This window comes from Hyaena hyaena, unplaced genomic scaffold (genome assembly GCF_003009895.1).
Source record: "Hyaena hyaena isolate Hyena2069 unplaced genomic scaffold, ASM300989v1 scaffold_840, whole genome shotgun sequence".
Lineage (NCBI taxonomy): Eukaryota > Metazoa > Chordata > Mammalia > Carnivora > Hyaenidae > Hyaena > Hyaena hyaena.
In genome coordinates, this window is record NW_024081475.1 from 338,515 (window position 1) to 353,585 (window position 15,071).

The 15,071-nt window shown below is 51.1% G+C and overlaps 1 protein-coding gene across 4 annotated transcripts in view; it reads left to right on the forward strand.

The window, feature by feature from the left end:
- SEPTIN6 (septin 6) overlaps positions 1-15,071 on the forward strand; it is a 67,051-nt gene that overhangs the window by 33,249 nt on the left and 18,731 nt on the right. For all 4 annotated transcript variants that reach the window (XM_039219835.1, XM_039219832.1, XM_039219834.1 and 1 more), the window contains 2 exons: positions 4,549-4,735; positions 7,939-8,100. In XM_039219835.1, the coding sequence (XP_039075766.1) occupies positions 4,549-4,735; positions 7,939-8,100 (349 nt within the window). The remainder of the gene's footprint in view (positions 1-4,548; positions 4,736-7,938; positions 8,101-15,071) is intronic.

Below are 15,071 nucleotides of genomic sequence, written 5' to 3' on the forward strand. Positions count from 1 at the left end.
ATGGCACGGGATAGAACCTTCGAGACAGGCCAGGGTTTAAGGCGAGTGAGAAAGAAGAATTATAGAGGCGGGAGATCACGGGGACAGTGAAGCCAGAGGGCAGTGTTTTCAAGAAGGGACTGGTCACAACTGTCAAGAAGGAGGAGAGATATCTCTCATTGAGAGACAAAATCATTAGTTTTCTACACTATGTTTAAGAAACCCAAGGTAGTCAGTCATCTGAAAAACAATTCCTTTTTTTTTTTAAATGTTTATTTTTGAGAGAGAGAGCACGCGAGCAGGGGAGGGACACAGAGAGAGGGAGACACAGAATCCGAAGCAGGCTCCAGGCTCCGAGCTGTCAGCACAGAGCCCGATGCAGGGCTCGAACCCACAAACCGCGAGATCATGACCTGAGCTGAAGTCAGACGCTTAACCGACTGAGCCACCCAGGTGCCCCAACAATTCTTTTTTTTTTTTTTTAAGTTTATTTATTTATTTTGAGAGAGGGAGTGAAATAGAAAGAGCGCAGAAGCCGGGGAAGGGCAGAGAGAAGGAGAAATAGAATCCCAAGCAGGCTCCGAGCCATCAGTGTAGAGCCCGACGCGGGGCTCTAACTCACCGGAGCTGTAGTCGGACGCTCAACAGACTGAGGCTCCCAATCGTCCCTCATATTAACTGTTTGAAAGTGAACAATTGAATGGCATTGAGTACATTCCCAGTGTTGTGCCGCCGTCACGTCTGCCTAGTTCCAGAACATTCTCATCGCCCTAGAACAGTAACTCCCCTTTCCCCTCTCCCCTTATTCACTGCAACCGCTGTGCTATTTTCTCTCCCTGTGACTTTGACAATGTTTGTCCTTTTGTGTCTGGCTTCTTTCACTGAAAGGGTGTTTTCAAGACTTGTCCTTACAGCAGCAGGTATCAAACTGTTCTTGCTTTTGGGGACTCGGTAATATCCCGTTGTATGGAGAGCCGACATTTTGTTTAGCCAGTCAGCAGTTGACGGCCATTTGGTTGTCTCCACCTTTGGGCACTTGTGAATAGCTCATTGTTCTTCCCTCACTACCTCCAAGCTCTCTTGCCTTCTTCCTACTGTGAATCTCAGGTTTCTGCCTCTGGACTATTACCTTTGTCATTTCACTCTGGAATGCTCTTCTCCCAGACCCTCCACGGCTCTCTCATTTCCACCAGTGCAGCTCGAAGGTCATATTGTCAGGGAAGCCTTCGTGGTCATTTGTTTTTAACGTTCATTTTTGAGAGAGAGACAGAGCACGAGAAGGGGAAAGGGAGACAGAATCTGAAGCAGGCTCCAGGCTCTGAGCAGTCAGCACAGAGCCCGACACGGGGCTCGAACCCACAAATCATGAGATCATGACTTGAGCCCAAGTCCGAAGCTTAACCGACTGAGCCACCCAGGCGGCCCTTTCCTGGTCACTTGTTATCGCTGTTATCTTATTGTCTTCACAGTACATATATCACTATCTGAAAGGGATAAGTCATAGTGTCGAGGCAAGAGATTGTTTTTGGAATTGTGCCTTTGGCCTCCTTAGCTATCCAGTGAGGCCTATGGACTCATTCTTAGAATAACGGTTTGAAATGCCTCAATTACGCCACTTATACCAGAAATACAGTACCCGAAATGTTTTCAAATAGCGAATTTGTAATCCATGCCCTTCCTTCTTCATTCCTAAAATAATATCTATACACAGGTCCACAACTCTCATCATTTAGAAGGTGTGTAAGCATAAATGCTATTTTGAGCTAGTTGCAACAACTGTAATAGGAAGTCAACATATCAGTGATTTCTATTGACTGTGAAATCGCAGGTGCTGCTAAAATTACCGTAGCTCGTTACGTACACTTGTGCCTGGAGAAATTGCTAAGCTTCTGTGAGAACTTGGTGACGACTATGTGGTTCTCTTCCTACCCAAATTCGTGGATCCTATGAATTCTATCCATAGACCCCTTGAAGGTCCGTGGATCCCAGGTGATGAGCCCTTTCCCTAAAACATGAAAGACAAAGAGTAGTGACGATGAGGGGTGGCTTATGTTGGCAATGGGTTTTGGAGGAGATGAAAGAGATTGTAGGGAGCTGGGGAATAATGAGCAAGAAGAAAGCTGTCCTCTCCACCCTCCGTGGAACTTGGATGTGAGAGACATCGAAATGTCCAGCTGAGAACGTATGTGAGGGAAGCCACGGCTGAGAAGGGGAGTCAGGTATCACCCAGGAGAAGGGGACATTTGTGCGGAGACTATCTCTGGGAGTAAGGGATTTTGTTGATCATGAACTGGAGGCCAGTGAGCACAGCGGAGTGGGGCGGAACGCTTACCCTCTTCCAGATCAGCATGCCGGGGACACCGAGGACACACAGATGAGTAAGACAAAGATGAGTCACCCATTCAGGATTAGTCTAAACTAAATGCCATAGGTCGATGGCCTGGTTTGGCTGGTCTGATCCGAGCCCTGCTTTGGAGATGCAGGAGCAGAAAGAGAGGCCCCAGGTATTACCAGTGACTGGGGTGGGGGGGAGAAAAGCTCAAAATGTACTCTTTCCGTTCCTTTCGTAGAACCAAAAAACCAAGTTTAAAAAAAAGAGAGAGAGAGAGTTATATAATGGAGGGGAAAAAAGAGGTGTTGCCATGATTAGATAACTCAAATGAGCCCATCACCCAAAAGTTAATTAGATAAGTCTAAGGTCCCCCCACCCTTACTCTGAATTCTTCAGGAACCTTCTAAGGATGTCTGCAACCAAGAGATTCTTGGATGCCGTTACCCTTCAGAATGTTTGGCTCAGAGGGATCAAAGGAAGAAAAAAAAGGGATTTTATTTTTAGATTGTTCTCTGAGGCTCCAGAGATACTTGCATGGATCTCTCCTCTGTATGTGGCTCTCAGAATCTAGGATTTGATGATTCTTCTTCTTCTTCTTCTTCTTCTTCTTCTTCTTCTTCTTCTTGCAGGTGTAAAGCATGGGCTGGTCCCTGCACCCCCTTTGATCACGTTTCCATCCACCAGTGGGGACCTATCTGCAAACTCACTGCCCGAGGCTGGATCGCAAACCTCTTCTAGCTTGAAGGGAGGAAGCCCCGGACGGGCAGCAGACAGACAGGGAGATAAGAGAGACAGGGAGATGGGGCGCCTGGGTGGCTCAGTCGGTTGAGCGTCCGACTTCGGCTCAGGTCATGATCTCACGGTTGGTGGGTTCGAGCCCCACGTCAGGCTCTGTGCTGACAATTAGCTCAGAGCCTAGAGCCTGTTTCGGATTTCTGTGTCTCCCTCTCTCTCTGACCCTCACCTGATCACACTGTCTCTATCTCTCAGAAATAAAAAAAAAATAAAAAAAAATAAAAAGAGAGAGAGAGACAGGGAGATAAGAGCAGAGGCAAAGCCGAGGCAAAGCTGACCTAGTTAGAGCAGGAACAGGCTGCAGGGGCGGCAGGGATGACCTGGGAGAGAAGACAGCCTCCCAGACCAGGGAGGAGCCGAGGACTGGCTCTTGTTTAAGACGTCCTGGCAAGACTTGGGGTCATAAAGGGGACTTTGCGTGGAGACTCAGTGAGCTGGGTGTGGAGGGGAGGATCTTTACCAAATTTTGTCCAAATGCTTAGGTTTTAAAGTCACGCTCCTGAAGGAAATGAGAACCAGAAAACTGTCCGGACCTCAGGCGAGCCGCGCGAGCAGTGCCATGAACCCAGCAGGACTGGGCAGAACCCAGAGCGTTCTGACAAGATTCCCTGTCCCAGCCGCCACTTGGTACCCAGCTCCCGTACTAGGCACGGGGGGAGATGGAGGAAGCAAAGATAGGGACCCGGCCTGGAGCCCAATCAGCACCCCCCTTCCGATACTGCCGATGAGCTCCACACTGCATTGGGGTCCCGTGGGGGGTAGCCAAGTGCCCGTCATGGTCTCTGCCCCTCCGGGGGACGCAGTCTATTTGAGGGGACGGTAATCCTTGTGAAGCAAGAGTAAGCGATCCAATAACGTAATAGGCTTTTATGCTCTGGGGTCACAAAAGGCATTTCTGGCAGAAGTGGGGAAGGCCATATGGAAGAGGAGGTGGCATTCTGTGGCCCTGAGGTCTTGGAGGGCCACAGAAGGTCAGGACTGGGACAAGAAGAGAGAGGTGGGGCATTCCAGAGAGAAGGTACACTGATAGGCCTAAGTTTGGCGCCTGCGCGGACCGCAGCCCGACAGGACTGGAGACCCATTGAAGGGAGATGGAGAAACCCAGGAGGATGGGGAGAGTCAGATTACCGAGGGCAATTTCAACTTCTAAAAGGGACCGGATCAGGGCACCCGGGTGGCTCAGCCGGTTGAGCATCCAACTTCAGCTCGGGTCATGATCTCGTGGTTCGTTGAGTTCAAGCCCCGCATCAGGCACACTGCTGTCAGCCCATCCGCGCAGAGACCACTTTGGATCATCTGCTCCCCACTCTCTCTGCCCCTCCCCTGCTGTATCCTCCCTAAAATAAATAAATATTAAAAATAAAATAAAATAAAATAAAAGGGACTGAATCGAAATCCCGGGGTCGGAAGCAGTCAGGCCATTTCCCTGTTCTCCCCTTCAGCTACAAGCCTATCGTGGAATTCATCGATGCCCAGTTCGAGGCCTACCTCCAGGAAGAGCTGAAGATCCGCAGGGTGTTGCACGCCTACCATGACTCCCGAATCCACGCCTGCTTGTACTTCATCGCCCCCACGGGTCATTCCCTGAAGTCTCTGGACCTCGTGACAATGAAGAAGCTGGACAGTAAGGTGCGGAGGCAGGGCAGGTGGGGCAGGGGGCTGGGCCAACCGGAATCGCGCTTACTGCTCTCTTGTGCAACGAAGGTGCCAGATTCCGGGAGAGGATTCGCAGCCTCCTCTTCCTCTCCTTCCTTCCCTGTCCCTCAGACGGTGTCCCAGAAACATGGTGTCATTGACCCAGCAAACCTGCACTGTCTGCTTCGTGATCTGTTTTGCCAGTGCTGGACGTGGGTTCACCCTTGAGCTGTCTTGCTACCCTGATCCCTCTTGGTTAGGATAAGGGTGGATAGAAGCAAGGTGGCTGGCGGCGTCAAGGGGCTCAGCCCTTGGCAACAGAAAGGTGTTTTTTATTTGCTCCAGTATTCACTGGGCTGCCCTAGAATCAAACGTGCAAAACTTGACTTCAGAAGGTATTGTGTTTTACGATCCGTAATTATTTTAACAACTATGGCTAATGTTTGTCAAGTCCTCATGCTACGCCACTAACGTGCGAGCCCCTCCTGGAATAGCTCTTTGGATTCTCACAATTCTGTAGGCAAGTGCTATCGTTATCCCCCCCGTTTACAGAAGGGAAAACTGAGGCTCTCAGAGACTAATGACTTGCCTGTTGTCATATAGCAGCTCCCGGCAGCCTCTAGATTCGAACTCAGATCTGTGACGCCGGGTGATATGACCTCCATTCCTGCAAAAGGTGGTGGTGGGAATCAGGCATGTCCCACCTTAAGAGAAACTGGAAGACGTAAGCCCCACACCAGATATCGATTCGACAAGGATTCTTCATGTTGAAGGATCGTTTGCTTTCTGAAGAATAGATGCAGGATCCTTTATTTTTTTAATTTTTTTAATGTTTTATTTATTCTGAGAGAGAGAGAGAGGCAGCGTGAGCAGGGGAGGGTCAGAGAGAGAGGGAGACACAGAATATGAAACAGGCTCCAGGCTCTGAGCTGGCTGTCAGCACAGAGCCCGATGCGGGCCTCGAACCCATGAACCGTGAGATCATGACCTGAGCCAACGTCGGACGCTTAACCAACTGAGCCACCCAGGCGCCCCGATATAGGATCCTTTAAAAAAAAAAACAAACCCAAATACATTTCCCCCTGACATTTCATATGAGCCTGGCACTGTGATGAGTACTTGAGATGCATTATTTTATTTCATCCTTCTGGTAATCCAGTGTGATAGATACTATTATTCCCATTCACTCATGAGAAAACTGAGGCACAGAGGGTCGAGTAGCTTGCTCCAGGTCAGACAGCCTGTCATGGGTCTGTGATTTGGACCCAGCTCTGTCTGACTCCGAGGTGTGTCTATGGGGACAAGGTGAAAATTGATGAGAGGGCATAGGCTCTGCCTACTGTCCCATCTTGGCTTTGACCCCCAGGCCCCGTGCGAAGACTTCAAGAAAGGTACCTGCAGGGTCCAGCCCTTTCACCTAGAACCCGAACCTGGTGGAAGCCTTCAGAGGTTCTCCTAAGGCCAAGTGTGAAGCGGGCAGGGTTCATCTTCCAAGGGAGAGCCCCTTCTGGGGCCCAAGCACCATTCACGCTGCCGCGCTGGAACCTGCTGGCAGGAACGCCTCTGGTCGCCACGTGAACCTGAACTTAGGTGTCCCTATCTCATGAAGACTTGTGCATTTCGCGATTCTTTTTTTTTTTTAATGATTTTTATTTATTATTTTTGAGAGAGAGATAGAGACAGTGTGAGCAGGGGAGGGTCAGAGAGGGAGACACAGAATCTGAAACAGGCTCCAGGCTCTGAGCTAGCTGACAGCACAGAGCCCGATGTGGGGTTCGAACCCACGGACCGTGAGATCATGACCTGAGCTGAAGCTGGACGCTCAACCACCTGAGCCACCCAGGCGCTCCCATTTCACGATTCTTTACCTTCCAGCAGCAAAAGCCTTGTCTCTTCTTGGAGTAATTTCAAGGAGCAGGGTTCAGGTGGATTGAACTTCGGGGTGGCATTGGGCCCTCCCCCTGCTGTCTGAAATCAGGCTTGTCTACCTGCTTTTTTTTTTTTTTTTTTAAATGTTTTATTTATTTCTGAGACAGAGAGAGAGAGAGAGAGACAGCGTGAGCAGGGGAGGGTCAGAGAGAGAGGGAGATACAGAATCTGAAACTGGCTCCAGGGTCTGGGCTGGCAGTCAGCACAGAGCCCGACACGGGGCTCGAACCCACGAACCGTGAAATCATGACCTGAGCCAAAGTTGGACGCTTAACCGACTGAGCCACCCAGGCACCCCTACCTCCTTTCTTTATGCGGAAATTAATCGTGAAACTCAGGGAGTATAACCCTTTTTGCATTGAGTCTCGATCAAACTGAGGGGGTCTCCTTCACCCAGCCGGGTTTGGTCCATAAGTTTGCTGACATAAAGGGGGCTGGGTGTGCATCTTCAGCAAGCTCTGGCCTGCCTCCCCTCTCTGCTGTCTGTCGCCCCAGTGGGTGGGTCACTATCACCCTGACTGGGGCTAGCCCACACTGGATAAGTTGGGACAATTTACTGTTAACAAGGAGTGGCCACCTCCCCCCTTGTCAACTGCCGATTCCCAGCTGTCATCCTTCTGCTCTGAATCATCCAAGCAGAGAGGGGCGCCTGGGTGGCTCAGTCAGTTAAGTGTCCAACCTTGGCGCAGGTCATGATCTCAGGGCTTGTGGGTTCGAGCCCCACGCCAGGCTCTGTGCTGACAGCTCAGTGGAGCCTGCTTCGGATTCGGTGTCTCCCCCCTCTCTGCCCCTCCCCCACTCCCGTGCTCTGTCTCTCAAAAATAAACGTTTTTAAAAAATGAATCTCCCAAGCAGTGATCTTGATACCAAGATATCACACAGCTCATCAGTTTGGGTCTGAGGTGATTAAGACTATGGATTTGGGAATAAGGCTAAACTTGGGTCTGGATCCCAGTTCTCCTGCTTACCTGCTCTGTTGCTTTGGACAAGTTACTTAGCCTCTCTGTGCCTCAATTTCTCATTGGTAGAACGAGAGGGTTGTTGTCAGGATGAGTTGGCTTAATCCACTTAAAGCACTTAGTTCAGTACTCACCACTTAGCAAGCAGCACCCATTGTCATTTATTCTATTGTTACCTGGCTACAGAGGTGGCCAGTCCTTGACCACTGGGTTGAGCTGTTCCTCTGACCACTGGCAGAGGTCCTCTGTCACGCTGCTATCGGCCACAGATCACCAGCAATGAGCCTGCTTTGCTCCTTCCTTCCCCAGGTGAACATCATCCCCATCATCGCCAAATCAGATGCCATTTCTAAGAGCGAGCTAACGAAGTTCAAAATCAAAATCACCAGTGAGCTTGTCAGCAACGGGGTTCAGATCTACCAGTTCCCGACAGATGATGAGTCCGTGGCCGAGATCAATGGAACCATGAACGTGAGTTCAACTGGGGTTCCATTTTCCCACCATTTGCCGTTTATTTGTATTATTATTTGACGAACTAGCCATCGGACATCCGCGTCCATTTTAGTGTGGTCGACTCTCGATCGTCCAAGTCTCGGGGGTTTGTGAGAAAGGATCCAGAACCAAAGCAGCTCCTCTCCCCTAGTGGTGGCTGCTTGAAAGCCTCAGAGATGCAGAGATTACTTGCCAGAGACCGAGGGAGGGAAAGGCCAACTTCTGGAAGAGTCTGGAGCCGGGGATCGGACTTCTCCGACCACCCTCCTCTTTGATGCCGCCCTGGTCTAAGCCAGCCCCCATGGGACTGCCAGAAAGGCAAACAGTCCTCATCTCTGACCCAAACAATGCCATGACAACCATGGCCCCAAAGCTGGCTTGCTCCCAAGACTCCAGAATAATCTGTGCTCGGAGAACGGAGCCCTCTGCTCCCAGGAGGGAAAATGACATAGAGCCTCCGATTTGTCTGGTGACTAGAGAAAAGTTGTCTTAAAGTTTGGGGGTGATGCTTTGCTTTATTAAGTGCAGATGAATCCAAAAAATCACCCCGATTTGCCATCTTTCCTTCCTCTCCCATTCCCCCGCCCCCCCAACTGGAAGAATGAGTAACGAGGGAAGGCGAGGAGTCAAATATCTCCTCATGCTTCTTTACAACGTGTTGATGCTGTTGCTGTTCAATGTTGTGATTTCAAGGAGACAGCTAATGGCTTTCAGAAAGCCTCTGCTTTGGGAACAGATTTTTTTTCCCTCCCTGTTGAGAGGCATCAGTTTTTCCTAATGACATAATGCCTGGGTATAGCCAAACTCAGGAAAGCCTTGTAATAAAAGCCATTTTTAGAAAAGTATCCTGCCGCCGCCGCCGCCGCCCCTCAGTTATCATGATGGCATCAGCCGCCACTGCCTGTGAACTGGCCAACAAATTAGCGTGGCGGGGAGGCAAGTCATTGTCTTCCCCTGACTTCCTACCCGCCGGCGCACCTGAGATATGTTTGTGATTGGGAGGCCCTCGTCATCTCCGACAAATCGGGCCGAAGGGCAAGGCTCTGTGGAGGGTGGTGGGCGGATCTCTGTCCTCTCGGACCAATCTGAGCAGGGAAAAGAGAAGGGGGGGGGACAGAAAGATGAGTGCTTGCTCTCTCAAGCAGTCAGGGTGTTTTGATGGAAGCCAGGCTCTGTCATGAGAAACCCTGAAAGGGCGCCTGGCCTGTAGGAAAGGGGAGTCTGGAGAGAAGGGTCCTGTGGTGTCACTGGCCTGGAGCGTTGAGTCACCTCAGAACATCAGGCCCCATAGAGCCCTTCAAGCTTGGGTTCCCTACTGGGATGCCTGGGCGGCTCTGTCGGTGAAGCGTCCAACTCATGATTTTGGCTCAGGTCATGATGTATTTAAGCCCCGCATTGGGCTCCACGCTGATGGCACGGAGCCTGCTTGGGATTCTCTCTCTCTCTCTCTCTCTCTCTCTCTCTCTCTCTCTCTCTCTCTCTCCCCGGCCCCTGTTGTGCTCTCTCTGTCTCTTCCTCTCTCCTTCCAAAGAAATAAACTTAAGGGGCGCCTGGGTGGCTCAGTTGGTTAAGCATCTGACTTCGGCTCAGGTCATGTTCTCATGGCTCATGGGTTTGAGCCCCGCGTTGGGCTCTGTGCTGACTGCCAGCTCAGAGACTGAAGCCTGTTTTGGATTCTGTGTCTCCTTCTCTCTCTGATCCTCCCCTGCTCACGCTGTCTCTCTTTCGCTCAGAAATAGATAAAACATTTTTTTAATTGTTTTAATTTAAAAAATTATTTTAAAAAAAACTTGGGCTCCCTACATCACCATGTAGCTTTCAGGCTTGCAGTTTGCTTTGCTAAGAACAAACAGGGGAAAGAGTTCTATGCAATATTGAGGTGTCACCCTAGGATGACATCTCACTCCATCGCAGATCAGGACTGACAGTCATTTGGGGCTCAGCCTCAAGGTTGGAAGCTTGCCGTGCTACAAAGCTGCGGTTCTCAGCCACACTGCTTTGGCCATGAAGAGGTTGTGGGTCATTTCTTACAACAGTCCCAAAGTGTGCCAGTGTTTCACTTTGAAAAACTAAACTTGAGTGGCTCGAGGGTTATCCCCGTAACAACACCACTCGGCACTCATTCCCCGACACCTGCTATGCTGTTTTGAGTGGGAAGGCGTGGGCCCGGACTTGGGCATGCCCGCGGGAGGGGGGCATGCATGCGAATGCCTCTTGTGAGGGCCAGCCAGAGTGGGGAGTCGCTGCTGCAAAATACATACAGTGGTTTGCTCAGCCTGTCTGCCACCCGGACGGCCGTGTCGAGAGTCCCCAGGGTCTTCAGACAAGCTGTGGTGTATGAAGCTGCCTCCTTAGAAGCCCGCGCCCCACAGCCTCAGCTACCCCAGCCAGTTGTCACGGGGACTGGGTTGGGACACGTGGAAGAGGCCTCTTGCCATCTCGCCGCTCCCCGCTAGGGATTTTCATGGCAGGAAATAAGAGCAATGAGGTCACAGCCTCCCCCTTGGCTTTTGGGTGGGTCTGAGAAAACCACTTCAGATCAGGGGTCAGACAGAGAAGGGAGCTGAGGGGTCTGGCTGCCCGCTACTCTCACGCTGGCTCTGACAACTCTCATGGTTGTGGACTTGAATACCAAATACTATGGGGCACCTGGGTGGCTCAGTCGGTTAAGCATCCGACCTCGGCTCAGGTCATGATCTTGCGGTTCATGGGTTCAAGCCCCGCGTCGGGCTCTGTGCTGACAGCTCAGAGCCTGGAGCCTGCTTCAGATTCTGTGTCTCCCCCTGTCTCTGCCCCTCCCCTGCTCATGCTCTGTCTCTCTTTTTCTCTCTCAAAAATAAAATAAATATTAAAATTAAAAAAAAAATACTAAAAATTGCTACGTTGTTCAAATTGAATGTTGTTCTTTGAATGGCTCAAGCCATGGCCAGGGGCCAGGAAATGGGCCCAGTTACTTGACTCGGCTCAGGTGGTCGGCCATCTGTGAGGTTTTAGGTTTGGCTCCCACAAAGGCGTACAAGCCCGGGGAGGGCACGAGGCTGACCAGTGGAGTCGCAGGGAGACCCACAGCCGTGAGCCTCTCCCTTCTCCCGAGGCGGCACTGCCATTTCCGATGTTTGCACGTCCTTTGGCGAGAGTCACCGAGGGTTGACCCGAGAGAGCATGAGGCAGTGCGCTTGCTCAGTCTCCAGTCGGGGCCTGGAATGGGAAATCTTGTCCACCCTGGGAGGAAGCCACTCCCGATCGGGTTATTCTCAGACAAGGAATAAACAGTCCTGACGGTCTGCAATTCACCAGGCCAAGGGGAACAGCCGTCCAGCCTCCCAAGCATCATGGATGTGCTGGAGCTGGAGTAGAATAATTCATGCCAGTTAGATCATCAAACACTTACTTTATTTTATTGTTTTAAGTTGGGTTCGATTCTACTTTTTTTTTTTTTTTCATTTTTAAAGTGTATTTATTTATTTGAGGAGGGGCAGAGAGAAGGAGAGACAGAACCCCAAGCAGGCTCCGCACCCTCAGAGCAGAGCTGGGCGCGGGGCTCGAACTCACAAACTGTGAGATCATGACTTGAACCTAGATCAAGAAGAGTCAGACGCTTACCCGACTGCGTCACCCAGGTGCCCCTCGCCGAACACTTTAAAACATACTGAGAAGAATTTAAGGTAGTCACAAGACGGGACAAGTAGTGAATGTGAGAACAGACGCCCAAGAGGAGGCTTGAGAGCTTCTCTTGGGTTTCCTGAGACGTGGTGTCTGACATCTGGGGGCACATCTGCCCGTGGCTCGGCAGCAGCGCCGTCTTGCGGCCGTCAGTGCCTCCACCCTGGGCCCCACACATACAAAGTGTCACCCCGGGAGTGTGATTGGTTGGTTTTCCGTCTCGCTGCTCTGCTCGACTCCCTCCTGGTTGTCAAAGTTACGGGTCTCTCAAGAGCGGCAGGAGGGCCGGAGACAGGCTGGCCCCATGATTCCCTGCCCTTCACGGTTAGCTGACTTCCAGCCGATGCCATTTGGCCACAGGGCAGAGCGCAGGCTGCTGTGGCGGCTGGGAGAGGCTGGCCGCTAAAGCACCGCGTCCTTACTGCTCCCCGGGAAGATTAGGGCATGGGAGTCAGGGACCTAGACAAGTTGCTTCCCCCAGATCAGGAATGGGGTGTGTGATCACTGCCCCGTAGGGCCATTGTGAGAAGCCAGTGAAATCTGCTGGGGGGCTGGGCGGGGGTGGGGGGGCTCCGAAATGTTAGCCTCGCATATACTTATCCGAACAGACTTTGATGTCAGTTGCAAAGAGTGTTCTGTGGGAGGTCTCCGGAGCCCTCTGAGGCTGCCTTGGCGGGGGCTGTGTCTTTGAGCGGGGACAGTTAAAATGACAGCGCTGTAAGGCAGAGGGGCAGCAAGTGACCCCGTCATGCTAACTAACAATGTCTTCTGGAGATAAAAATAACAGGCCCAAGGGAATAAAAACCTGATGCTTTGTATGCCTTTATTCTCTTCTTGGGGCTTTTTTTCCTCCTTTCCTCTAGAGCCCAGAGAAGTCCCTCCCACGTGACACATCCTCCTTCACTTTCAGCTGAGAGCAGGGGGTGCCTGAGAAAGATACAAGGCGGTTCTCTTTCTCACCTCCTCCCTCGGTCTATCCCTCAGCTGTCACCACCCTCTGGCTCTTTTGTGTCATGTAGCTGAAGCTTTGGGGCTTCTTCTGTGCAGGAGAGGCAGCAGTTTCCCAGAAAGTGTTTGGGGATGGATTTGAGGTTCCCAACATGTCTTAGGACCCTGAGTGGGAGTGAATTCTGCCCGGATGTCCATCTTACAAAGCCGGATGGCAGAGGTCAGGGAGACTCTGCCCCTTGGGCAGGGCTTTCGGGACTTCAGTGACCCCTGCATTTTGCCAGAATTGAACTGCGTCTTATAACCTGGCCTTGCCCAGCCAAGTTCAGCCCAGGGTTTAGAGTGCTCACCCCACCTGCTGCTTGAATCCCCTACATGGGAGTGGCAGACCAGTGGTGGGCTTTGAAGTCAGAGAATCCTGGGTTCCGTCCCTGGGTCTGGCCCTTACTATGGTGTGTCTCCTGGCAACTGGACCTCAGTTTCCTTGTCTATAAAATGGGGATAATAATACCTAACTTCAGGGTGCCTGGATGGCTCAGTCGGTTAAGCGTCCGACTTCGGCTCAGGTCATGATCTCCCAGTTTGTGGGTTCGAGCCCCGCGTTGGGCTCTGTGCTGACAGCCAGCTCAGAGCCTGGAGCCAGTTTCGGATTCTGTATCTCCCTCTCTCACTAACCCTCCCCTGCTCACGTGCTCTCGCTGTCTCTCTCTCTCAGAAATAAATAAAAAAACATTAAAAAAATAATAATACCTAACTTCACAGCGCTGTTGGAAAGATTCAATTGTTACTACCCCGTCTGTGAAGCCCGCTTTGATTTCGTGAAGTTAGCTGCTCCCTCCTCTGTTCTTCCAGCTTTCGAATCCCTGCTTATAATCTAGACTTTACTGTAGTGTTACTGTTGGCATTGTCTTTCTCCCTTACCAGACTGTGCGCTCTCCGGGGGCAGGCTCTGAGCTTTCTCAACGTTGTGCTGCTAATGCCTAGCACAGAGCAGGGGCTCAGTAAATATTTTGTAGAACGCGTGAGGCAGCAAATGAGTCAGGATATCTGTGACGGACGCCTGTTTCTCCAAGCAGCTACACAAGCTTGCTCCAGCAGACTTCTACTTATCTGTGTAAAGAAAGCCCTTTCGGGTAAGGCCCCCACCCAGGATCACCTGGTTTGTACCAGGTGAATAAATGTGAATAGTGAATAAATAAACACTATTTACTCAGCGGTTCCACTCGGCCAGTGGTCCTGGCACTTGTAACCTGACCACCTCCCTGGGAGCCACGGCGCTGTCTTCCCCAAGCTCCACACTCCCAACTGGGGACAGTTACGTTTTCTCTGACCCACGGAGCCTTCATCAACCAGACCTAGCTCCTCATTACCCCCGCAAGCGCCACACTCATACTCCTGTGTGTGCTTTGCCTCTTTGCCCTGCTACTGACGTTCATGGAGTATTTATGAAGCACCTCTGCTACTGTCATTCAAGGAATTTTTATTAAGCACCTACTATGTGCGGTAACTGGACCATACATTTGAGCCCTTGGTCATATCCTGTCTTAGATGATTCCGGGTATGTAATTCAGGCGTCTACAGGAAGACTCTCAGCTCCCTGAGAGTGAGGGAGTGTGTTTTTTGTCTCCCTTATAGCACCCAAAACAGAACCCAGCACAGTAATGGGCATGTGGGAAAATACTTGTGGACTTGACTTCTAGGCTTGAGAGTTCAGTGCTAGCTCTTGCTCCAAGGAAGGATGAGGACAAGGAGTGTATAGCTCAGTCAGCAGCATGTACCGGTTTTCTGGGGGCTCTCACACTCCGGGGAGGGGACAGTGATCCTAGCCCCCTGGGTCCCCTTCAGCCTCTCTGTCCACACATAGCTGCCTCATCCCACTCACCCACCTTCCAAAGGCTTTCCCCGTCAGCACCTGTGAGTAGTGAACTACTAGCTAATCTACGTATCTGCTCATTATTCCGCTTGTTTTCCATCTTCATCTGTTCTCTACATGTTTGGTCATGTCAGTATGACCTCCCGTCGTGAATTTCTGAACAGCAGAAGCTTGGCTTAGGCCTCTTATCCCCAACACAGCCTGGAGCTTAAGAAATGCCGCTTGGGATGGCCGGGCGCCTGGGTGGCTCAGTTGGTTAAGCATCCGACTTTTGCTCAGGTCATGATCTCATGGTTTGTGGGTTCCAGCCCCGCGTCGGGCTCTATGCTGACAGCTAGCTCAGAGCCTGGAGCCTGTTTCGGATTCGGTATCTTCCTCTATCTCTGACCCTCCCTGGCTCACGCTGTCTCTCTCTCAGAAATAAATAAAACATTAAAAAAATTTTTTTAAATAAATAAATCTTTCT